Here is a 25,334-nt window from a genome sequence, read left to right on the forward strand (position 1 = left end):
TACTTTAAAATTGTGGTTAGCACCGAGTATCTAATAAATAGTATCAAATCCATGGTGTGGTTTCGATTCCTGCATGCTACAAATTTCTATGGGTGATGAAAAAAAAGGGCAAGTACCGAAAAGAAGAGGCAAGTGCTTTGTTGGGGGAAAAAAAATTATTGACTTAAAGAAGCTAGCATCGTATCTCACGATGATGACTAGATTGGGTCAACTCACAATCGAAATCCACGAGCATTATATGCCTATTCACTTCAAGTAAATTTATGACTTCATTTCTAACGTCTCAAGTTTTTGAAATTATGATTAGTGCCGACTATCAAACAATTTATACATTCTAGAGCTAAAGCATACATCTTACACCAATCGTACAAGAGTTTATAATTTTTTCTTTGAATTTTTAAGTGCTCAAAAATTAATAAAAGTAGTATAAAAATATGAATCTTTAAATAAATAAGATTTAAAATTTACACTCTATTGAAGCGTACAACTAGTCCTGCTCTTTCTCCATTTGAGTGTATCCATATACTTTTAAGTAGAGCTATGCTTACCTGTACTTTTTTTCTTTTTTTTTTTTTTTTTTCTTTAAATAAATAAGATTTAAAATTTACACTCTATTGAAGCGTACAACTAGTCCTGCTCTTTCTCCATTTGAGTGTATCCATATACTTTTAAGTAGAGCTATGCTTACCTGTACTTTTTTTCTTTTTTTTTTTTTTTGGCTTTTTCACAAATTCGGCGGACGATTTGGCTAAGCTAAATCAGCAAAGAGTGGTTAGATGAGGAGGGCCCACCATGTGTATAAGGTGGGCCCCCTATCATGCAATATTTGAATGATAAAAATGTAAGATTTATATTTTATGAAAGAATGTGCATGTAGCTTTTTTTTTTTTTTCAATAAATTGTATATTTGCTTCTCAAACTATGAGTTTGGTAACACTTCCGTTAAACTTTAATTTAGCATTTTTTTATCTTAAACTTTCAGAATTATTATAATTAAATTTTACAATTTAATTTAGTTAACTAAATAGTGATGTATCACTGATATAAAAGATGTGAAAAATCTTAAACATTGGTACATTATTAATCACAACATTGCTATATTATTTCTATACTGGTGATACTTCAATATTTAATCAACTAAATTGGATTATAAAATTTAATTATAATAGTTTTAAAAATTTAAACAAAAATATAATAAATTAAAATTTGAAAAATAAAGTATCACGTGCCGTATAGGATGAGGACTAAATGTTCAATTTATTCTTTTTCTTTTGAGTGGCATGCTATTTTTTTTTTTCTATTTTGAGGATATCCATACAATTTTTTATATAGATATTTTTGCCTCCATTGTAGCTTTGCTCTGATTCGGTGATTAAGGGATTTTTCGATGGCCAGGCTTATAGAATTCTTTAATTTTAAGTATAAACATTAGATATTTTCATTTGTAAAATTAGATGTAAACGGTAGATAATTTATCACATTTGGAAAGCTGTGAATTTTGATGAAATATTCACAGCTTTCTAAAAATAATAAATTATTCATTATTTTTATTAAATTTATTAAATTTTTGTATTCAAACTTTAAAAAATATATAGTATCAGACTCTAAAAGTAATTTTAATATTTTTAAGAAGACGGTAATAATTTATTGTATTTAAAAATGGCGTTTCATTTCCCACATGAGTATGATTATTATGTATATAATAATTTTTTTTAAAAAAATATTTTTTTAATTATTTAATAATGTTTTTTTAAGTCTATTAATATAAAAAAAAAAAAGAAAATTCCGACGGCGACCTGTAAAAGGAGTCGGCCCAGTGGCGGAGCGCGTGGCGTTCATTCACAGCGTCAGCGTTTGAGAGGAGAGAGAAACCCCAACACCAACACCAACACCGACGCTTCCTCTCCCTCCTCCTCCTCGTTCTCCTCCTCAACACTCGCGAGGGGTAGCGTAAACCCTCTCGATCTCTCGATCTCTACGCGTCGTCGTCCGCCTCCTCGCCCTCTCGCTCTCAATCCATGGGCAGGGGAAAGTTTAAGGGCAAGCCCACGGGGCGCAGGAACTTCTCCACCCCCGAGGAGATGGGTATCGCGCTCGCCTTTTTCCCGATCATTTCATCTAGGGTTTTGTAATTGTAGACGTTGATGCTGTATCTTGTCGAAAGCTCGAATTTTTGGTCGGTCTGATCCGATTCTGGCAGGAAATTAGTAATTTAACCATTGTGAACTTGTGTTAGATGATTCATTCGGAGAGTGAATTTTTTGGATTTCGATGGAGTAAACTCTAAATGTTCTGAGATTTTGATTTTGAACCTATGAGAAATGTGAAAGAATCGAATTGTTATGATGATTTATAAGAAATTATATGTTAATGCAAAAGTTGCAAGAGCCCTCTTTTTTTAACCCTTTATTTTTGGAGAAGATGTGAACGATAGGAATAGAAAGAATCTGATTGATCTACACACGAAGATAAATGGATGGAAATTGTCCTGGTATGAGATATCTGAGAGCAAGAATATAGAACATTTACATAGAAAGTGAGTGACTGAGAGAGTTTATCACATGCGATCTCTTGGATGAGAAAACATTGTTTGGAGCAAGTTGAACAATATGAGCTCATGCTTCAAGTAGATTTCTTCATAAATTGATTATCATACCATGTTAATCTATGTTTACACTATACCGCTCTGTGATAATATTCTAAAAGTTGCTTTTCTGGTCTTTGTCAGCACTTCTAATTTTACCGCCCTTCAATTTACTGCAGTTGCTGGTACTGCAGCTCGCCCACGCACCTTTAAGCAGGTTTGAACATTGTTTTTCTAAATAAATATATCACCTATTGCAGTTCTAGTTTATTGTTGTCAAGCAAGCATGTTGTTAATTATAATGTAGCATTAATTTAAGCAGTTGTACTGTGGCGTGCAGAGGTAAGAGTTTGATTCTACCTTCCAAAGGGTTTCTCTGGATATGGAATTTTTTTACATATTTTTTTACTATATATGATAGTAATGGTTTAATATTGCTCCATTTATGTTTGCCTGTATGATGATTGATGAGTTTCTTGTCAGTTGTTGTGAACTCTACGTTTTCTGTGGTACAATTTTACAATGTTTGGTTGTTGAAACCTGCTTGTTGATTGTTTAATTGTCCTTTGCACTTAACATGTAGACCTTCTAAATGCAGCAGGAGCAAGCTGAAGATGAAGAAAGAGAAGAACATGAAGAGGAATCTGAAAATGATTCTGAAGAAGATTCTCAGGTGGAACTTTTCTTAATAATATTCTTGTTGCCTCTGCAGTTCTTCTTTCTGGTTTTTCATGTATAGCTTTCCTTCATCTTATTTGCGTCTATGTTATTATATTCTTTACAAAAAGGGAAAGGTACCCTGCGTATTATAGAAATTGAAAATCCAAACTTGGTAAAACCCAAGACGGTGAAAGCCAAAGAAGCTGATGTAAGTTGGACAGTTTATTTCCTTGTTTTAGTTTTATAGGCAATGATTCTTAGTATCGCAAGAAGCTTTCACTTTTTCTGCTTTCCTCTGTTGCATATCCATATACATCATTGACCTATTTCTCCTTTCTTTACAAATTGGATGAAAATCGCAAAGTGTGGTACTATGTTATTTCAACATTCATGCAGTAACTAACGTGGTAATCTAAAATAGTTGTTTTGCTCTAACAAAATCCTGTTGCCTGTATCTTCTTTATGGTTTGCTAATTTAAGGTCATTTCATGTTTACTAATTATGTGCATGATTAGTTAATTATGAAAAATCATGTCCCAATAACGTATTGGAAATCAAGGAAACTTCATGTGGCAGAAAATAAATAAAAAAAGAAAATTGCTCGGTTATGGTTAGATATGTTTCACTATGTGTATTCAAAGGATCAAGAGATACCATCATACAATTATCTGTTAGCTCGAGCTCTTAAAGTATTTGTAAATATATCTTTAACGTAGGATCTTAGCACTGTTGCCAGCTTATTGATCTCTTAGTTTGATGAATACTAGCAATATGCTGTTGCTTTTATTTGTGAAATGTAATTACCTTTGCTAGTAATTTCTTTCTTGTCGGTTTCCTGCTTTTCCAAATTAATATATTGTTGATTTCCAGCTGTTTAATCAGTTACACATAAATGATAATTTTGGTACTTCTGTGCAGCTTGGTAGAACAACTGAACTCTCGAGACGTGAAAGGTGTGTTTTTGTGTGTTATTACTTTCAAGAAATACTTATTGTCTTTTGTACGACTGTTCTTCCTAGAGTCCATTCCATTGAATGTATATAATAGACTAGATATTGAGGTTCACAACTGAATCATTTGCGCTAGCTTTATTTTATGATTAAGAAGTATTAGATCGCTACAAATGTATGACCTTAATGAAGAATAATAAATTCTGATGTGCTATGACAATTGATATGAACTTTATGAAATTAAATGGTGTATGAACTTAATTAGTAGGTGCATATAAAGTAACCAGTATGAATATAATTATATGTAATAATGAACAAGTCGTTAAGCTGTCTCTAGTCTTGTTAGTTAATGTTTAAGATATATTCTTGATAATGTTTTGTGAAATTTCCATCAGAAACTCGATCATATTACATTGAAAACTGGTTGAAAGATTATATATATATATATAGAGTCCGGCTACTATACTATCTATAGTACGGGAGCTCCCGTACTATAGTGTTGTTTTCGATCTTCGGGCGTTCAAATCAACGATCCACATCGTTAAAACTGATCTAGGGTATTTAAAGTTTTTAGAAATAAAATTTTATATTTTTTCAATATAGTTTACTTTATGATCAAAACATTTCAAAATTGTCAAATTTCAATGGCTATTATAACGAATTTGGAGTTTAACGGTGTAGAAGAATCTAAATTTCTTCAAATTTTGATAGAAAATTCTTTAAACTATATAGATTAAGGTTAACATTCTTGATCTTGAATTTAAATATCCTTATGCTCAAATTTAAAGGTATTCAATTCCCACCGTCCATTTTGACATAATTTATTTACTAAGTAAATGATATCGAAAAGAACTAAAATTTTATTCCTAAAGACTTCATATACCCTAGATCATATTTAACGGTGTGGATGTTGATTGAACGCGCCTAAGATCGAAAACAAACTATAGTACGGGAGCTCCCGTACTATAGATTGTATAGTAGCCTAATTCATATATATATATATATATATATATATATATAGAGTCCGGCTACTATGCTATTAATAGCACCAAGTCGTATATATATATATAGACTAGGCTAATATACTATTAATAGCACCAATCATTGGTGCTACCAAGTTTTTGGCCATTGGATTGTAAGATGTGTGGTTAGGATGATGTGGGCCCCTAGGGTTGAGTGGGTGGTTGGTTGAATAGTATGATCTAACGGTAAAAAAAATCAAGGGTTAATCTAACGGCAGAAAACTTGATAGCACAAGTGCTTGTGCTATCATAGCATAGCACGCAGGACTCTTATATAATATTATATAATAGTAATACTATATATATATATATATGATTCAGTATATTAATGAAAGAGAATATAAGAATGAACTAGTCATTAAGCTGTCTATGGATTTGTTGTTGAATAATTGAGATAGACTCTTGATATTGCTTTGTGGAGTCAATGATATTGTAGTCAGAAACCTGTTTATATCACTCCAAAAAGCTAGTTGAAACGTTCATTAAGAGAACTTCATTTAACATTCAAAAACATTCATAGACCTTCTTTTGGAGGAATCATTGCCTAGACCTGGGCCGCCACTTCAGCAATTATCACCGCTCCCACCTTCCTTCATCCTATCTCATATTTTCTATTAAACCAACCAATACACATTTTGAAGAAATAATTTTAAATTGACAAAAAGCTACAATTTCCTAGGTTGTGAAGATTCACTGCCATATAAATATATCTTTTCGTAATTTCGTGCGATATCCCGCCTTTGAGAAAGTTCAAAACTCAAAAAATACTATAAATATATACATATATATAGAGAGAGCAGAGCTACTGTGCTATTAGGAGCACAGCAGCCCTTGTGCTCCTAAGTTTTTAACCATCCATTAATTTTGATGGATGGTTAGGGTGAGAGAGAGAAGAGAAATTGTAGAGAAATTAGGTTTCTCAATTTCTCTTCTCTTTGAATATCTCCCCAATTTATCTTCTCTCTCTCATCCTAACCATCCATCAAAGTTGATGGATGGTTAGAAACTTAAGAGCACAAGGGCTGTTGTGCTCTTAATAGCACCGTAACCCTACTTTCTCTCTCTCTCTCTCTCTCTCTCTCTCTCTCTCTCTCTCTCTCTCTATATATATATATATATATATAGAATTATGCTACTATACTATCGATAGTATCAAGTGCTTGATGAAAGAATGTCGGTTAAGATGATAATGGTCCCCGGTTAGGATAATAGTGGTCCCCTAGGGTTGAGTAGGTGGTTGGTTGAATGGTATAATCTAACGGGTACAAATAATCAAATGGTAGATCTATAGGCAGAAAACTCGATAGTACCAAGAGCTTGGTACTATCGATAGTATAGTATCCGGACTCTCTCTCTCTCTCTCTCTCTCTCTCTCTCTCTCTCTATATATATATATATATATATATAAAGTTCAAATGAAGTAGCCAGTGACTTCTAGACATAGTGATTATCTGCTTTCTGGGCTTTTATCTCATTACAGTTTTAAGGATGCCCTATAATGTTTTATTTCTCATACAAGCTAACTGTTGGTTGTAATATAGTTACTACCTCTTTGTTGAAGGGAGGAGATAGAGAAACAGAAAGCTCGCGAGCGATACATGAGGCTTCAGGAGCAAGGAAAGACAGAGCAAGCTAGAAAAGATTTAGGTAAAACTAGAAAAGATCTTTATTTCTTGGTCTGCTTAAAAGTAGCAAAGCTTTCTTGTTTTATTTGGCTGAATTGTTCACCCTCTCTTTTTGATGGTGCCAATGTGTTTATGTTTAAGAAGATGCTTTTACATTTAAAATGGCCTTCATACACAGTGGTTTAGAAGTTTCTAGGCCAGCAAACCTTTATGTTTGTTCTTCTGCTAAGAATTAAAAAAAACCCACTTTTTTCTTGAATTTGCAAAAACTGAATATTTTTTCCCCTTTTTTTTTTTTCCTACTTTAGCATGCATTTCAACTTTTAGCACCATACTGCCCCTCCACAATGTGGCCAGAATGCGTATGGAGTGGTGCTTATGAATATGCACATGTAATCATCCGCTGGGATGTTGAAGAGGCACTTGCATGCCTGCCCTCGCGTCTGTGTCGTATCAGAGTCCTTTTGTAGTTAGATGATAATCAATCTTTATCATCAGTATTGTTACTTACAATTTCAGGGTAGTAAGAAGTATCTCCAATATGTAACAACTATGCAATATATCTTCACACTTTTAATTCTATGTACCTTTAATCCAACCTTAGTTTTGGCATGGGAAAACTATCATATATTTGTTAATTGTCCTTCTAAAAACCAGAAAGGCAGATGAGCTGTGCCTTTTGTGAAAGGGAACTTCATTTAGAGGAGGCCGTTGTCAAAGGTGGCACATAATTTGGGTTATCCTATGATCACGTGTCTTAATACTTTTTAAGCCATTTTTTTTCACCCATGTCTATATTAAAATATCAATCACTACAACTAGAAGATTGTCCAAAATCCAAAAAAAGTGCTACTTCAATTTGATAAGAGCCCTACGAATTGACTTGGTGCTTGATTTGTCGCATTGATTTCTTTGATGTTTCACATGTAGTAAGGAGGGTCCGCCAGTATAGGCATCAATGAGTTGGGTCGGCTAGGTTGTATGACTTGATTCTGTTTTGGCTCAAACATTTTAGGTGCGTCAACCCTAGTTATATTACCAGTTGGATCAAGACCTGCTTTTCAGCCTTTTCTCAGCCTTGTGCTTAACGGAATTTTCTTGATAGTAAACTGTGCTGAGTCTAGAATCACTCTTTTCTACTCGTATAAAGAAAATAAGTAGCCTATGTATCCATAGCATTTAGTACTTGTTTTATCTTAATTGAGCTCCTTGAGTAGCATAGAAGAAGATAACCTTCTACTTTATCCATTTGCAGAGCGCCTTGCTTTAATACGACGACAAAGGGCCGAAGCTGCAAAGAAAAGAGACGAGGAAAAAGCTGGTATTTATCTTCTATACTGTTGTCTCTCTTATGTTGGATTGCCGCTGCATAATATGAAATTTGTCATGCTCTTTGTTGTAAGAGCTCGCGACTGTTTGCACTAGAAAGTTCTAGCACAATTAGGGATTGCCTCAATTCTTTTGAGCTCCAGTTTTTGCAGCAATGGTTAGCAGAGAATTTGATGAATGTCAAATATTCTCTCTTTTCTCGCATAGGCCATGAGGAGCTTAAAATAATTTGTATTTCCTATCATGTAATCGTGTGGAGCTTACATTATCTTTTGCTTCTTAGTTCTTCGATGAACTTTTGCATCGATGTTTGTGTGTCTCCTTTTCTTCTTTAGTTGCTCTGACTACACTAAATTATGCACTAAAATTAATAGATCTCTCATATTTTGCCAGCCAAAGAACAGAAGAAGGTCGAAGCACGCAAGTAACGCCCTGTCCGAACTCTTCTGCTATATTAACAATTTCTGTATTTCTAGTGTATGCTTTACTCTATTACATTTTTTATTGATATCCGGAAAAGAAAACTGTAAAATAGTAATTGTGTGCGCCATTGGGTCGTTGTGTTCTGTGTCATTAGTTAGTGAGCTTTACCAATAATGGCAGCGTATCGAATTAGTTACCTAACGTCTCTTGTGGAATCTGATTTTAAATGCTTTAATCTTGCGTATTCTACTTGTACGGTGTCTGGCTATCTGCACTCTGCAGTGATATTGTGAGAACCATGCGGAACAATGAATCGTGGAGGTGAATTTACCTCAAAACTCTCTGAAACTTCATTCGCACTTTACATGTACGAATAATTTGAGTTTTTTAAGTATTTTGGGTAGGTAGTTACTAGATTAATAAATAATAGATATATATTTGCGGATTGGACCAGTTTGGTACATATGTTACCGGAGCAGGCTCTCAATCCACAGTGTTGTTGCAAACAAAATTCTAGATAACAGCAGCAAAAAATATTTCCTTTATGCCTTATTTGGGATGTATGAATATCTTGTTCGGCATACCTTCATGATTTACTTGAAATATTTATATATTAGGACAATGAAAAATATAATAAAAATCTAAAATTGAATTATTATACTCAGTTTTCTAACTATTTTTTTAGAAGATAAACTATTTTGTAGATGAGATATGCTATTGTGTCAAAATTATGAATAGCAAGATTTTTCAAAAAGAAAAAAAATCGAACTTTACTTTTTTGTTACAATCAACTAGAATATTTTTGTACGGAATAATTATTCTTAGATAATTTATTTCAACATTTAAATAGGACTTTAATGTAAGGATTTAAGTATCCATCGGCATAAGTCGTATCTACCGTACAGTATCGTGTCAATAAGATAGCAGCACCGATACAACCCGCGTGTTGATTGTACAGTTTAAATTTTTTTTTACTTTAAATTAGTAAGTAATTTTTTTAATAAAATTCAAAAGATTTGATAAAAATATATAGTAAACAACTAGAAAATTTTGTTGCTAAAAAAAATAAATTTTTTATATCATTATGTATCGGTACGTATATATTTTTTTTATAATTTGCATGCATTGGTATGACCTAGTACGCACCGTGCCGTGCATGATTCCGTACTAGGCCAGACGCATGTTTAAAGTGACAAAAACTGGAAGACGTGTTTAAGGTGGCAAAGACGGAAAAAGAATACCTGAAAATAAAAACAGCATCCTAGAGAAGAAAAGTCCTCCCTCACGCATTATATGTAAAAATAAGGGACATTCAATCAGAAGCTTTCCCATTATACATAACTGCAATAATAATTTTTTAAAAAAAATAATTTTATTATAAAATTATTATATTATTCGTAATTAGAGTTTCATGTCATCATATATGACACAGCGACGAAGACTTTTTCCTCAAAATGGAAGTCCGGCAAGAAAACAGCATGAAAAGCAATGAAGCAATCATTTATCCATACAAAAATTAAATGTAAATGACGTACAAAATGTCCAAGTCAAAGCAATTACTAAAGTGCAATAGAGGTGTACTATTAACAAACAATACATCAACTGGAAAAAAAAAAAGAAAACAAAAAAAATCCAGTGTGTAAATGAACAATAAAAGAACCCGGATTTTAAAACCCTATTTTTTTCTCCCCCCATATTTCAGTGCGTCTTAAGCACCTCAATGCATTCCGAAAAAAAGGTTTTTGTGAGCCATATCCTTCAGTAATAACAATGCCATAGACTGTAAAAACACATTCAGGGTATCTAAGCTGAGCAGCAGCCGACCTTCTTCACGGCCGATACATCATCCTTGGACCCCACGTTGATGGTCTGCCCCCGCGGTGGAGCTGATGGGTCGCCGCTGATGTCCAGGGCCTTCCTGCTGGCCACGCGGTAGATCTGCGTGAGCACCTCGGTAAAGGCAGCCTCCACGTTCAACGCTTCCAGGGCGGAAGTTTCCATGAAGAAGGTGTTCTCTTTCTCGGCAAAGGCCTTGGCGTCCTCGGTGGACACGGCCCGTAAATGGCGCAGGTCCGCCTTGTTGCCCACCAGCATGATCACGATGTTGGCATCTGTGTGGTCCCGTAACTCCTTCAGCCACCTCTCCACATTCTCGAATGTAATGTGGCGGGTTACATCATAGACTACTAGGGCACCCACAGCCCCTCGGTAGTATGCGCTCGTGACTGCTCGGTATCTATTAAGACGGGAACAGGTAAAAGATCAGGTTAAGTTGGTTTTACCAAAATGACACTCTACAAACTTTGTTTAACTGTTCTTTGGTAAGTGAAATAGAGAGGGCATGGGCATCCTGGAAAGAATAATAATCGGATGCTGCTACAACTTGAGCAACACGATCAATCCAAATAAAGAAAATCGCTATTCATTCCCATAACATTGGATGGCACATAAATGAAAGAAAGAATTTGAGATGGATCATCACTTCTAAAATATCAATTTGTATGGACCAGCAATCTTAACAGCCAAATATTTCTTAGGCTTTCTGCACTTGTGCAGCTATATAATGGCGAATGTGTGACAAATAAGATACCAAGGAAAACCCATGGAGTATACAAGGTGCAATTATCGGAAGATTGCTAGAATGATATAAAATGTCTTCAATGGCAGCTTCGTGAGGCCAAATAGACCGTCCAGTTCATTAGTGATGCTTCTCTAGTTAAGCAGTTAAAAGATAATAGTTCACTTTAGCTTGTTTAGTTTCCAGCCAAAATGCACAGCACACGAAAACAACAATTTTCTACTATAATTCTGAATTATTGCAAGCTGATGCCTAAAATAAGATGCAGGTTTGTACAGGAACTTGACCTAGCTAAGGTTGATGGTGCAGAGTACCAACTATAAATGCAGACAAATTACAACACTACCATTGTTGGAAGAGCTTATGCTACCATAATGTGTAAATAGAAAAGCTATCTACTATTTTGCACTTGTCCCCGAAGACCATTAGAAATGATATCCATATACGTAACTAGAAAGTAAGAATGAAGAAGGACACTTTTTTTTTTTAAATGACCTTCATCAACTTTACCTAGATGACACAGAAAATCCGCAAGAGTACACCCAATATTATACATGTAAATAGAAAGTAAGCATGAAGAAGGACACTTTTCTTTTTTTTTTCTTGGAAATGACCTTCATCAACTTCAACTAGACGACATAGAAAACCCACAAGAGAACATCCAATATTATAGATAAATAGGTGCAAAGAAGATCACCTAGGACAAATCATACTACACTCTTGGAAACTGCATGCCCCGGAACAATATAAAGTACAAGGAACATATCTAGTGCCTACATTGTACAATGATCAAGATTAGAAAAAAGGGGGAAAAGGCAACCTAGTGTCAAACTATGACCCAAGATTTTATGAGCTCACAACTTCTGAAACAACTTGCAGAAAAATAACACCAAAAGGAAATCAAGAATGTTCTTATAGTAACATTCGTTAATTGACTTAATTGACTGCATGAGATTCACAAACAAGCCGATTGGTCTGTTACACTGGTCAATCACTGGGTACAAATTTATCCAAGGAAATCTTAATAAAAGCCAAATTTCTCTTTTATGGTTTCTCATGAAGTCTCATCCAAGAAAGCATTTCTACCCTCTCACAAAATCAGAACACCACTAAGATGTAATTTGTTAACATTTTCCAGATTTCTAGCAAAGTGCTAGTTACAATTTAGGCTTTATTACAGGTTGGGGGTAGGGGGGGTGTTGTGGGGTGGGGAACCTTTCACTTTAGCTTGTGTGCCAATAAACCCCCTGCATAAAAAGTTTATCAATTCCCACTTTATCCTATTGTCACAATTAGGCCCAAAAAATTAGGGTAATTGTTGAATTCGGCTATAACACTTCACTCTAGTGGTTTGGCATATCACATTGATCCATATAAAAACAACAAAATAAAAGAGAAACACTTTACTAAAGTTATCAAAATTGACAACTTGTTAGGCAATTTATTTGACTAACATGGTTATACAGTTATACTCTGTTAAGCATTATTGTTGACATCTGCCAACACATTTTCATCAAGTTTTCCATCCAAATTCAACAAGCATCCCAAAACTTAGGACCTATTTGAGACACTGACAAAGTACATGCAAAAATTGATGCAATTTTTTATGCAGGGGACAATTAAGAAACAAGCTAGAGACGAAAATTTTGTAATTTAGCCTAAAATTTGTTTCTCACTGAAAGTCATTATGTGATTTAGCTCGTCCGCACTTTAATTAAAACCTAGGAGTTCTTGATTGCCCATAGGCCCCTTTGTTCCCTATAGAACAATTTCCCTATAGAACAACAAATATGTCGCTGAAGTTCCTGATCTACAATATCTTAGAAAGCGAACGGTAGGTTGCAAAACATTTAGATGCTGAATTTCTGTCAAGAAAATCACTCTATTCTTTTCCCTTGTATTATACGATTCGATTCTTTCCTTCCTTCTTTGCCAAACTAAGCAACATCATTAAGACAACAATTTAACCAAGTAGATCAGCAAGAAAACATCTGGGTAAGTTCTTGTTACAAAAATCACGGAAGATATTGGGATTAGTGATTGACATAATACACTATTTGTCAAAATTGAGTTGAATACATGAACGTTGTAAGACTAGGCAAAAATGAGATCAAAAATCACTTCTCCTAAGAGTTCGAAAGAAGGTCCCCAAGCATTAATAGACCTCAAAATCTATAGAACGAATCAATAAATAATTCCATAATATGTAGACGCTTTGGAAAGTCCATTCACATATATCAAATTCATATAAAGCTGTGAAGAGAACGAAAAGGATCCTACCAAGATGTCATCCCTAAGACCCTATTTCTCCAACCAATCACCAATTATAACAACAGATCCACCCGATCTGAAACCGAAGCATCCGAAACCGATCGAAATAACCAACAAACAACTATACAACGAATTAAACAACACCGATCAGAGGAGATCGGATGCACCAAATCGAGAGGGGGAAAGAAGAGGAAAAGGAAAAGGGAGAGGGCACCTCTCTTGTCCCGCGGTGTCCCAAATCTGGGCCTTGACGACCTTGTCGTCGACATGGATGCTCCTCGTGGCGAACTCGACGCCGATGGTGGATTTCGACTCGAGGCTAAACTCGTTGCGCGTGAAGCGGGAGAGGAGGTTCGATTTCCCCACGCCCGAGTCCCCGATCAGAACCACCTTGAAGAGGTAGTCGTAGTCGTCGTCCGCCCTATACGCCATCCCCTTCCCCTTCCTCCTCCTCCTCCTCCTCCTCCTCCTCCGCCGCCGCCGCCGCCGCCGCCGCCGCTCCGGCGATGAGATCGGTGCCCTAGATGAGATGTGGAGCGGGGTTTCGATCACCCTAAGAGGGAGAAATGGGTCGTCGCCGCGGAGGTTCTTCGCATGGCGAGAGGGGGGGGTGTGGAGGGAAACGTCGGGTGCTTTAGAGAGAAAGAGAGAGAGAGAGAGAGAGAGAGAGAGAGGAAATGAGTTATAGGCGAGGAGGAAAAGAAAACGACGTGTGGTGTTAGCTGGCGAAAGCAACCGAAAAGTTCAACTCGTTAAGGAAACGACCGAGGTTATCGATCAACTGAGACAAAAAGACCGTCCACCTGATTGCACCGGGTCTACTGGACCCAAAAATTATCCTCTTTAAAATAAAAACAAAAGTCAAAAAGTTATATATATAATAATTTATTAATTTATAGGTTAATTGCATAAAGCTCACCGTAAACATATCGAATAGCAAATATATCACTATAAATTTCAACTTTTCATATTTATCCTTACAAAAGTCCTAACGTTCTCATGTTTGAATCCGTTAAGAAAATATAGTTAACCATAGCTCAAATATTTAATCCTTATTAGTGAATGAGGTAAATTAATATTTTTACCCTTGTTATATTAGTTGTGATGGTAGAAAGAAAGAAGATAACCGTTTGAAAATTTTTAGATGGATATTTCTCTATAATTCAAACATTTGGGGCTTTTGAATAAATATATTTATGATAGCAAAAATATTATTTTATTTATTTTTTTTGTTAAAAAATAAACAACACTATAACGGTCATAAACCAGAGGAGCAAATATGAATATCACTTGATTTTTGGAGAAATAAATATAAAAAGTCGAATTTTGTAGAAATATATTTATAATTCAATATGTTTAAAATTAACCCAAATATATATAAATATATATACATATGCCTACGCACATGGATTGTGTTTTGTGTAAGAAAGTGATAATGTGGTCGAATTTACCCCATATATTTACACAAGTTCTTCAAAAAAAAAAAAAAAATTTCTGCAATCCCCAGCCAAATGCTCTTCTGTTTTCAACTTTTTAATTAAAATTAATTTTTCAAATCAAAATCAATTGGGCAATTATCACTAATCCCAAAGATAAGTACAAAATGCTTTTACCCAAAATATATTTGATTTTTTGTTTTTTTTTCGGTCCATGTTTGGATCAGGCCTGTTTTGTTCCAGGTTAATATTGTGTGGCCCAGCTTTAAAGTTTGCTACATAGTTTTAAGTCCAAGATTAGTCCAAAATGATTAGTCCAAATTGCCCGGGCCAGGCCAAATCGTGTCCAATCAAGTGTTAAAAGTTTGAAGGCGAAATGAAACAAAATTTAAACCGCCAGCCCAGTGACGATTTTCGCGGGTCTTATAATTTGAGACCAACCCGTTTATTCCTGAATAATCTAATTTTTCTATTACTTCATTTAGCAAGTTCAACGTTAGCCAGATGAGTCAACATTTATATGTTTCGATGTAATAATCAAATATTATTTGTAACAAATAGTTTTATTGGTTGGTTAATTGGTCACATTTTATTCATAAAATGGATTGGATTGATATTATTCTAGATTCGACAAAATCATTCTATTTGATCTAATAAGTATCCTGTGTCAAAATTGAGAAATTTTATGGCTCGAATCTTTAGATGAACTACATAGAGCCTGAGCCAAGAACAAAAATTAGACGGGAGCGGTAGGGCAGGTCGGGTCGAATTTGCTTAGCTGTCTCTTCACCCAATCATCGAAAAATAAAAGAAAAAGATTGCACTGTTATAGAAAAAAAAAAAAAAATGTTGTTTCTCGTGATTTTATAGTCTGTTGCTCATAAAAGTAAAGACCAAGGCGTAGTTTAGGATTGAGTTGCTAAAAACATTTGTTTTTAGGGAAAACTTCAAAACCCCCCCTGTGGTTTCGTAATTTCTCACTTTACCCCCTCTGTAGTTTAAAATGTATCAATTTGTCCCCTTGTGGTTTCTTTTTTCTCTTTTTCTTATCAATTTTATTATTATTTTTTAAATCAGTGATAAAGTTAAAATTAAAGGGTACTAAAGTGAATATTTGATAAATCTAGATGGGTATCTGAAATTTTTTTTATATAATTTAATAAAATATTAACGAAAAAGCTACCGAAAAGATAAAAACGAAACCACATGGGGGCAAATTGATACACTTTAAACAACAGGGTACTAAAGTGAAAAACAATGAAACCACATGGGAGGTTTTGAAGTTTTCCCTTTTTAGTTTTTAAGTTTTGCAAGGCCAAAAAGTATAATATTTGAAGAAAAAAATAAAAATATTTTGGAATTTTTTGATCTTTCGAAACATAAAAGCAAGTGCTTTTAGACACACAATTTCAAACAAAGCCCGAAAAAGCTAACGATTTTGTAGTTCCTAACTACGAAAGTGAGGAAAACAATGCCAACACAAAATTGATGCAGCCATTGTAGATGAAATGAAGCACAGGGAGCTAGGGGAGGAGCAAAACAAATGAACAAGGTAACATGAGGTTACACCACAGCAAATATTTTATTGATCTCAATATTTCACATTTGATCCTAGAAGTTTCATTGTTTAAACAATCATCATTATGCCACAGATAGAAAATTTTGTTATTTATGTTGTAAATTGAGCCTTTTTTAATTATTATTATTGGTTTGGTGGTGTAGATTAGGGATGCACATGGATTCGGGTTGGTAGAGCTCCTACTCAATCCGGCCCGAATGGAGCGGTAAGTGATGTAATTAAAATTGTAGAAAAATATAATTTCGTTCTATTTCGATCCGCCAAATAAATAAAGCGGAAGACGAAAAATCCTTTCTTTCTTTGATCCATCTTGATCCGCTAAAAATATACACCAAAAACACACTTTTGTCCTGATCCGCTCCCAATAGAGAGCGGCAAGCGGTGGCCAAAAAATAAAATTAAAATTAACTCGTTTCAAATCTGCCCCCGATCTGATAATAAATGGAGCGAGAGGTGAAAGACTCATCCCGCACATGGATCCGTCCTGTTTACGTCCCTAGTGTAGATCCAATTCATGAAGATTTATGTCATAAATTAAAGTTAGACTCTTGTGGTGGAATCATTCAGGAAATCTAAGTAGGCTCAGGCTTGGTTTTCAGTAAGCTATTCTAATTCATGTTGATTATGAATTGGAACAGGACGAGAAGTTAGCACTACACCTACATATACGGTTGCATACCGAACAGTGGGCAACGGCCTCACATGCGACTTCGGGTAGGGATGTCAATGGGTATGAATACTCGAAATTTTATTCGAATCCGAACCCGAATGAAACGGATATATCCGATGGACATGGATATGGATTCGGATATGGATATCAAAAATAGAAACCCGACGGATCGCGATTCGGATATGGATGATTGTACTCGACTCGAACCCGAACCCGACCCAAACCCGAATTTATTTTGTATTATATATAATATATATATAAATATTTGATGTTATATTTGAATTTATATTTTAAAATTTTAGATTTAATATAATATATTTTGAAATATTAGAAAAAGAAATAATTGTTTCGGGTTCAAATTTTCGGGTTCGGGTTCGGGTTCGGGTTCAGATTTCGGATTTTTGGTCTGATTCGGATTTGGATATGGATTTTTAAAATTCGTCGGGTTCGGGTTCGGGTTCGGATTCGGGTCTCGGGTTTGGAGTCGGGTTCGGGTTCGGGTTGAAGTTGCTAGCAAAGCAGAGGTTTTCGACCAGTTGCCTGAGCGGCTCAGATCTTTCAAAGTAACGACATAAAGGATTTGATCAGAATTTTTATATTTCTCTAATTTAGTTTTCTCGATTATGATTTTTTAGAAAGTATTTTTTTGTACTTTGTATAAACTTTTTCGTTGGAATAAAAGAAAGATGGGTTTTATTAAAAGACTTTTATTTTTCTATATGAAGAAATATAAGGTGTAAGGTTATCTTTTCATTTCTTCACATTGACGTATAGTAAATAATCTCTCTTGTTTTCTTTGTAAATGTAGATAGTTACCGAACTACGTAAATTTCAGATTTATACAGTTTCTAACCATATAATGGTAAACTATTTTGATTTTTATATTCAAAGATGGATATTCAAAACTCAAACTGCAAATGATCAGGTGCTCGGTAACTTATTTTCAAAATAGGTTTCAAGGATCCTTTGCGCATAATTTCAGGGTCGAGCTCTGGATTTTGAGTTTAGTATATATAAATCTCTAGAAGGAATTTTAGAAACATAGAGCCAATGGAATTACTTAAAAACAGATAAATGCACAAAGACCCCTCACCTATAGGTCATTTTGGAAGAGCCACCTATACTCTGAGATTGTGTTTGTTTCCTCCAAACTCAAACCCATTACTTTGTGGATAACAAAGGGTGTTTGTTTCCACCAAACTCTGAGGAGGAACTCACCATGTTATGGATTTGGTGACAATCTCTTTTTAGAGAGATTGCTTAAGGTACCGTTTGGTTCGGGTATAAGCAAGAACTAGCTATTACAGGGATAGGTACAAGTATGGGGATAAGAAAAATAATGTTTGGATGAAAATTGGGTTGTTTCCGAGGATAAAAACAATTTTAGATAGTTTTATATAGAAAATGGTGGTGTTGGTGGGGATAACTGAGAAGTACTATTCTTGGGTAAAAAATTAACGTTTGGGTATAAGGGGGGATAAGGATCTATTCCTATCCCTATCCCCTAACAAAACGCTGCCTTAAATGTCTCAATACACTCTTTTTCAATTGACGTCTCTATACTTTTTTTTTTTTTTTACAATTGGATAACTTTTATCAACTAATAAGAAAATTTATGGAATTCACAAATAATTATTTTAATTTAGTAATTTTAGTTATTTTTTAGTTAATAAAATTAAAGTAGTTAATAACTTAATAAAACTATTAAATTAAAAAAAAAAGTTATCAGCAAATATTACAGTTTCTTTTTGTAAAAGGAAAAGCAAAAATGGACCGCGGGCCCCACCGTGTCTGGAATTCGTCGCTGACCCATCATCCCGCGCGTGCTACCGCGCCACCGGACTGGACCGGCACAGGTTGCTAGCTAATGCTGCTACAGGTACCCCAAGTGTACCCTATTATATTACTGATGACAACATTGCACTCTAAATCAAGGATTTAAGTATCATGACACAGAATCGTGCTGAAAATTTGCCTACATGGCATGATACTGTGCATGCTGAGCCGTGCTGATACGTGACAATCATAAAAAATACAAGTGCACCGATACATGATGGTATTAAATATTTATTTTTTTAAAAAATAAAATATTATAATCATCTTTATCAATTTTTTAAAATTTTATTGAATAAATTAGTTACTAATTAAAAAAAGAGTTTTCAGCTGTGTTATCGATATGAGAACTGTATCGTGTCGATATCTTATTAGTTATAATGCGATACGATAGATATCATTTAAATTCTTACTCCAAATATTAGTTATATAAAGTCAAACATTATTATTAGATTTCAACACTTTAATTTTAACTCAAAATATTTTGCTCTAATCTATTCATATGTGTATGTTAAGTGTCAACACATTAATAATATAATACAGTATTCAAAAATGGAGTACCCAAAATATTTTGCTTAAATTTATGCATGGCCCACTTGGAATCTCCGAATTTCTCAACCGCCCACTTTGGAAAGCTTAATGTCAGGGTTCTGGAAGCTTCTCCCCGTGTATATCCACACCGAAATGTTTGGCCCGTGCGCACGCTTGATGACAACTCATCTACTATGAAAATTTCTAAGTATATATTTGAAATTAAGCGATTGTTTCTGGAAAGTGTAATATAGTAGGATAGCAAATATTTATCTACAAGAAAATTTATTTTATTTTAAATGAATAATTTATTTTATTTTCGATTTTCGATATATTTTTTATCCACTAAATATTACAAGCTTAAAAAAATTAAAGAGATATATATCAAATAAGACGCACATACATTCAAACAGAGTCTTTGTGTCTTTCATAAAAATTCTTTTATTAATAGTAAATCAATTTATATCAATTTATATCCTAACACATTAACAACTTACAAAAATTTTCCAACGTTTGGGGGACCAAGGCAATACTCTTGTGCAAAAAAGAGTTTCTTGTTTAATAGCACAGTAGAAGCAAATTAGGTTTATTATTATTATTATTATTATTTTCTCTTTTTTGAATCATCTTAAATCAAAATCAACATCCTTGATTTTGAATTGGATGATTCTACACATTTTTTTTTAGAGTTGTTCAATTACTGTTTTCATTTTATGGGCACTTTTACATGTTATGATCAGTGGGTAGATGATACTTAAAAATATAAAATTTACTTCTAAATATTTTAAAAATTCTAAATTATATTTAATTGTGCAGACCATTATCTTCAATACTCTAATATCGAAAATAAAACCACAATATCATAACTCCCATGTAATTGATAGTATAAACACAGTGTAAGATTCACCCAATAATGAATCTGGATCCTTTAGAGTTTAACTTTTAACTAATCATCACCCAAATCATTTTGATTCACGTTCGTTACAGACCATCTTATTTAAATCCTATAATATAAAAAATTTCAAATATTCATATTAATTTAAGGGATAATTTCATACACATTTTTATAAACATATTGAATAACAAATATTTTTCTATAAAGTTTAATTTTTTATATTTATCTTTCAAAAAATCATAATGGTTTCAAGTGTAATATCCATTAGAAAAATGTAGATAATCATAGATAAAATACTTAATTTTGATTAGTGAGTAAAGATAAATTGACCTTTTGATCCCTCTTCTTTTTCTTTTTCTTCTTCCTCCTCTCCCTCTTCTCCCCTTCATACTAGTTTCGAATATGTAATTAGGGTTTTTCCGTCTTCACTCATCCAAGCTTTGTCCAAATCGAGTGCCGAGAAATAGGTATTAAACAGGTAAAAGAGAAGAGGAGTGAGAGAAGGGGTAGAGAAAAAGGTTACAACAATAGTAGATTCAGTTAGTTTTTATAAAGAAAGAAGATAACCATTAAAAATTTTTGGAAAGATATTTTTACATGATCTAACAATTTAGACTTTTAGAATGATATATTCACAATGGCAAAATTGATATTTTTATTTTTTTTAATTAAAAAAATGAACAGTCAAACCAAACTTTTTTAAAAATAAATTTGAAAAACTTAAATTTTATAGGAATATATATTTACAGATAGCTATATGAAATTATGCCTTTATTTAAACTCTTTTGCAATATCAAAGTAGAATCGCAACTGGTCCTCTAATAAGGTCTCAGTTGTTCTAGAAGAACAGAAAACGAAAAGAAAAAAAAATTAGTATTTAATCATTTATTGCATTGTATCATTTCTAAGAAAGAAGAGGACCATGTTCTCCAACGATGGGGGAGATTCTTGGGAACGAATAAGATCCATTGCGCCATTGGTCTTTTTCTCTTTTATTTTAGAAGTCAAATTCCAACACGTCTCTCCAGTTTCTTTATTCCAATAGAAATCGACGCACGCACGAAGAAAGATGTTCTTGCCTGCGCCTGGTGTACGGTGGTGCACGCTATTATCAAACGGGAATTAACATTGGCAAAGGAATATCTACTATTACCAAAAAAAAAAAACATTATATGGGTATATTTGTTTATGTGAAAGCGAGAAGGAGAGAAGCAATTTTAAGCTCACCATGTTAATTTTTATTATTTAATTCTAAATTTCTCGAAATACTGTAATTGGCTACGACCTACCTCGTGTTCAAGGCAATTATGAAAAAAAAAAAGAGAGAAAATTAAAAACTTATATATTAACAATTGAAAATTTTAGCTTTTACCTCATTTACTTTCCACCAAATAAATAATAGAACTAGAGAAACTTCAGTTTCATACCTATAAAAATAAATAGTAAAAGAAAAGTAATTTTCATTTGAACTCTAATTCGCTCGAAAATCTAGCTCAACCTGAACTTCACTTTCAGTGAAATAAACATGTCCTATACTAACCATATTTTCAACTTTTTTCTTACTCGAATAATAATAAATATGCTTTGTCAATATCAATTTTTTTTTTAAAAAAAATAAGAGTGAAAAATTCAAAATTAAAATCTAATTGGCTGGATATATTTTATGACTAATTGGTTACATAACAATATAAAAAAATTTTAGAAATCTAAGTCTTCTTGCTAGAATAACATTTCTTTTTATACAATTAATATATTAAGCTATTTGATGTGTAAAATTGTGTCTGTAATTACAAATAGATTATTTTATATGTAGTGAGAAAATGTAATAAAAAGAATATTTATTCATTTTATAAATATTAATACATCAAACAAATTATATTGACTTAGTTAAAATATAATTTTGCAGTCCAAAATAAAAAGAGTAGAGCATACCTCGTGGTTCCAACCCCTAACACAACAGCAATAGGGAATTTTCCAGAAAATATATTAATTTATTTAACTATAATCTATAATGTAAATCATATGTATTAAATTAAATTTTAATTTTAACATTCTGATCATCAAATTCAAAGATTTACTTCGGAATTGCATTTTTAAAAATACCTGTTTTTATGATTTGTAACGTCTAAAAAAATTTAAGTATATGTTTAACATTTTTATCCCAGTATTATATAATTATAGTGGCAATAAGATATATACGTATAAAAAAAAAAAAAAAAAACTTTATTGTATGTAGTTTTTCATTGACCTATCGTTGAGGACGAGCGATCTATTGTCACATTTAATTTTATCTTTATTAAAAAATTATAATTTTTCTTTCTAAAATCTATTTTTTTAAAAATTTTAGTATTAAAAATTATTCATTAATTTTAAATAAAAATAAAATTAATATAAAACAGTTAATCAAAGGTTACAGAGAGAGCTTTTCACTGAAATTTTATATAAAACATATATCCTAAATAAATATATTTATATGTACGCGTGGTGCATGCAATAATTTCTCAGCGAATAGAAGGCGTTGATGGTGGGGAGTTAAAAAGCTAAACCTCCGCTCCTTTAATTCCCACCACCTTCGTTCGCCAAAAATTATACATGAGCCAAATTTTGCCCCTGTTTTTCTCCATTTCAAACTAAAACCTCGTCCCACCATTCAAAAACCCTAATCTCGTGCTCCAAATTAATACTAGTACTAGTATTCCACAACCACCCCCAAAATTTGAATACACGGCTCTTTCTACGGGAAAAGGGGGAGAGCTCAAGCGCACCTCAATCGCCGTTCATGGAGCCCTCTCACGGCCATAGCCCCCTCCCCCTCAACGAGAACGACTCCCAGGACATGGTCCTCTTCGAGGTCCTCCGCGAGGCCTCCGCCATGGCCTCCTCCGCCGCCGCGGCGGCGGCGGCGGCGGGGCCGTCCACGGCGGGGGCGGGGGCGGGGGGTGCGAGAGGGGGCGGCGCGGGGAGGAGGCACTACCGGGGGGTGCGGCGGCGGCCGTGGGGGAAGTACGCGGCGGAGATCCGGGACTCGGAGCGGCACGGGGCGCGGGTGTGGCTGGGGACGTTCGACACCGCGGAGGAGGCCGCGGCGGCGTACGACCGCGCCGCGTTCCGGATGCGCGGGGCGAGGGCGCTCCTCAANTGGGGGTGGGGCTGGTGGAGCTCCCGGATTTGGGGGCGGAGTATTTAAAGAGGCTGCTTAGGGCTTCGGAAGTGGGGGAGGGGACGAAGCGCGCCGCGCCCTCAAACGGTAAACAACTACAGTTGTGGAGCTTTCTTAACGGCGTTTCTCGACGGAGCTTTGATCCGCTATATATTATATATATTCAAAAATTATAATTTTTTGTTTAAAATTTAATTTTTATCTTTTTAAAATTTTATTATTTTTAATGAACTTTTGAATAAAGATAAAATTAAGAACTTTTCAACGAAATGTCCTCAGAAAAAACTCCATCCATACTGTTGCCTTGTTTTATTTAGAATTTACAAATAGTTCCTTTATCATTGTAATATTGCCATTTTATATATTTAATTTTTTTTTTGTAAAAATGTATGTAATTTATTTCAACTTTAGTGTATTGATTTGGCTATTTAAGCTTTTAAATTTTTTTATTTTAGTACCAAGTTTGATTTAAAGTATTTGATTGTTTTTTTAATATAAAGTTTATGCTAATTAGTTATTTTAATAAATTTTATGAAAACTAATTAAGCTTGTAAAGATAAGCTAAAGTTAAACAGTTATTAATTGACTCGAATTAAATAAATTAAAAGATTAAATACAAATTCAAAATTTTTGATGAATAGATAGTCAGATTAAAATAAGTGATACTGGAATTAATTTTATATATTTTTAATATTTATTGAATTTTTTAGTTAACTTAATTGGCGCATTTTTAACCACTCTGTAGCTTAAAAACTTATAATTATCTACGTACACTGTATTTCTATTATTGTTTGATTATTAGAACTATTGGTATTGGTATACAATATAGCAAGATAATTCTTTTTGAGAATCATAGAGTGATAAAGTGCAAAAAATAGAACGATAATAAAATATGCTAATCCACAGCGATCAATTTATAGTTAACTCTTAATTTTTTGACTTTTTAATTTTTGAAAATTATATAATTTTTTATTGTGTAATTGTTGTTTAATTCTTTGGAAACTAAACTACGAAATCAAGCATAACATGATAACCCTCTAATAAAAAGTAATTGTTTTTATAACTAGAAACTGACGTATGATATATATAAAAATTTTAAAAGTATACTACTTATGTGAAAAATAGACAATTAAGATTGCAAACTTGTTGGAGGTGAATGTCTCGTGGATTGTATTAACTTTGAATAAAGCATTTTATTTTGTCACAAGTTAAAATGTTAGATTCAACTGAGCAGATGAGTTCAACTGGTAATGATTTAAGTTCAGAAAAATAAGTGTAGGTCACTCTTTTTTTTTATTTCTTTTTTTTTTAAGAGATAGATAGTATGTTATCAGCTTCGTTTATTTTATTTAGAAATAAACTTAGCTAGAAATGTGAATCAACTAGAATTCGAACTTGAGTTTCAAATACCAATCATCAAAATGCTTTGCCATTTGTTTTAGAGACGGTCGGTACTCTTTTTTGTTATTAGAGTTTAATATAGGACGAGAATCTTTGGGTTGGCCCTAAGAAAGATCAAATTTAGGTGATTAATAAAACCCAAGCCCAATCAAATAGTTGAGACTTAGACTCGTCGGGTGATTCTGGATGAATCCAGAATCACTGCTAGGTAAGGTGGATGATGTGTGCTATAATATTACATGAACGGACCATTTGGTTTAAGGTTTGTAATACTGCCGAAATATTGTTGTTGAGCCAGTCAGGCACGAACAGCTGGCACGCCGGGTCCATATCCGTAAGACGGCTAAAACGGTAGACCTAGAGTATACCGGACGCATACGAGTCACA

The 25,334-nt window shown here is 33.7% G+C and overlaps 3 protein-coding genes across 5 annotated transcripts; 2 read left to right on the forward strand and 1 right to left on the reverse strand.

The window, feature by feature from the left end:
• LOC109716898 (28 kDa heat- and acid-stable phosphoprotein-like) lies at positions 1,827 to 8,941 on the forward strand. 3 transcript variants are annotated; one of them, XM_020242508.1, is made up of 8 exons: positions 1,827 to 2,085; positions 2,764 to 2,801; positions 3,183 to 3,257; positions 3,369 to 3,452; positions 4,163 to 4,197; positions 6,778 to 6,863; positions 8,097 to 8,162; positions 8,564 to 8,941. In XM_020242508.1, exons 1-8 carry the CDS (start codon positions 2,019 to 2,021, stop codon positions 8,596 to 8,598), a joined length of 486 nt encoding a protein of 161 aa, XP_020098097.1. In that variant the 5' UTR covers positions 1,827 to 2,018; the 3' UTR covers positions 8,599 to 8,941. The 3 variants fall into 3 exon arrangements, with proteins under 3 accessions (XP_020098097.1, XP_020098098.1, XP_020098099.1); XM_020242509.1 differs by having other exon boundaries at positions 3,186 to 3,257; XM_020242510.1 differs by lacking the exon at positions 3,369 to 3,452.
• LOC109717832 (ras-related protein RABA1f-like) lies at positions 10,073 to 14,089 on the reverse strand. Its single transcript, XM_020243762.1, has 2 exons — positions 13,657 to 14,089; positions 10,073 to 10,829 (listed from the first exon to the last, which is right to left on the reverse strand). Exons 1-2 carry the CDS (start codon positions 13,872 to 13,874, stop codon positions 10,397 to 10,399), a joined length of 651 nt encoding a protein of 216 aa, XP_020099351.1. The 5' UTR covers positions 13,875 to 14,089; the 3' UTR covers positions 10,073 to 10,396.
• On the forward strand, positions 22,836 to 23,573 carry LOC109717139 (pathogenesis-related genes transcriptional activator PTI5-like). The gene has a single exon (XM_020242813.1). The coding sequence runs from the start codon at positions 23,166 to 23,168 to the stop codon at positions 23,571 to 23,573; it is 408 nt and encodes a 135-aa protein (XP_020098402.1). The 5' UTR covers positions 22,836 to 23,165.

The sequence above is a fragment of the Ananas comosus genome, linkage group 11, assembly GCF_001540865.1.
Source record: "Ananas comosus cultivar F153 linkage group 11, ASM154086v1, whole genome shotgun sequence".
NCBI classification, from domain to species: Eukaryota; Viridiplantae; Streptophyta; class Magnoliopsida; order Poales; family Bromeliaceae; genus Ananas; species Ananas comosus.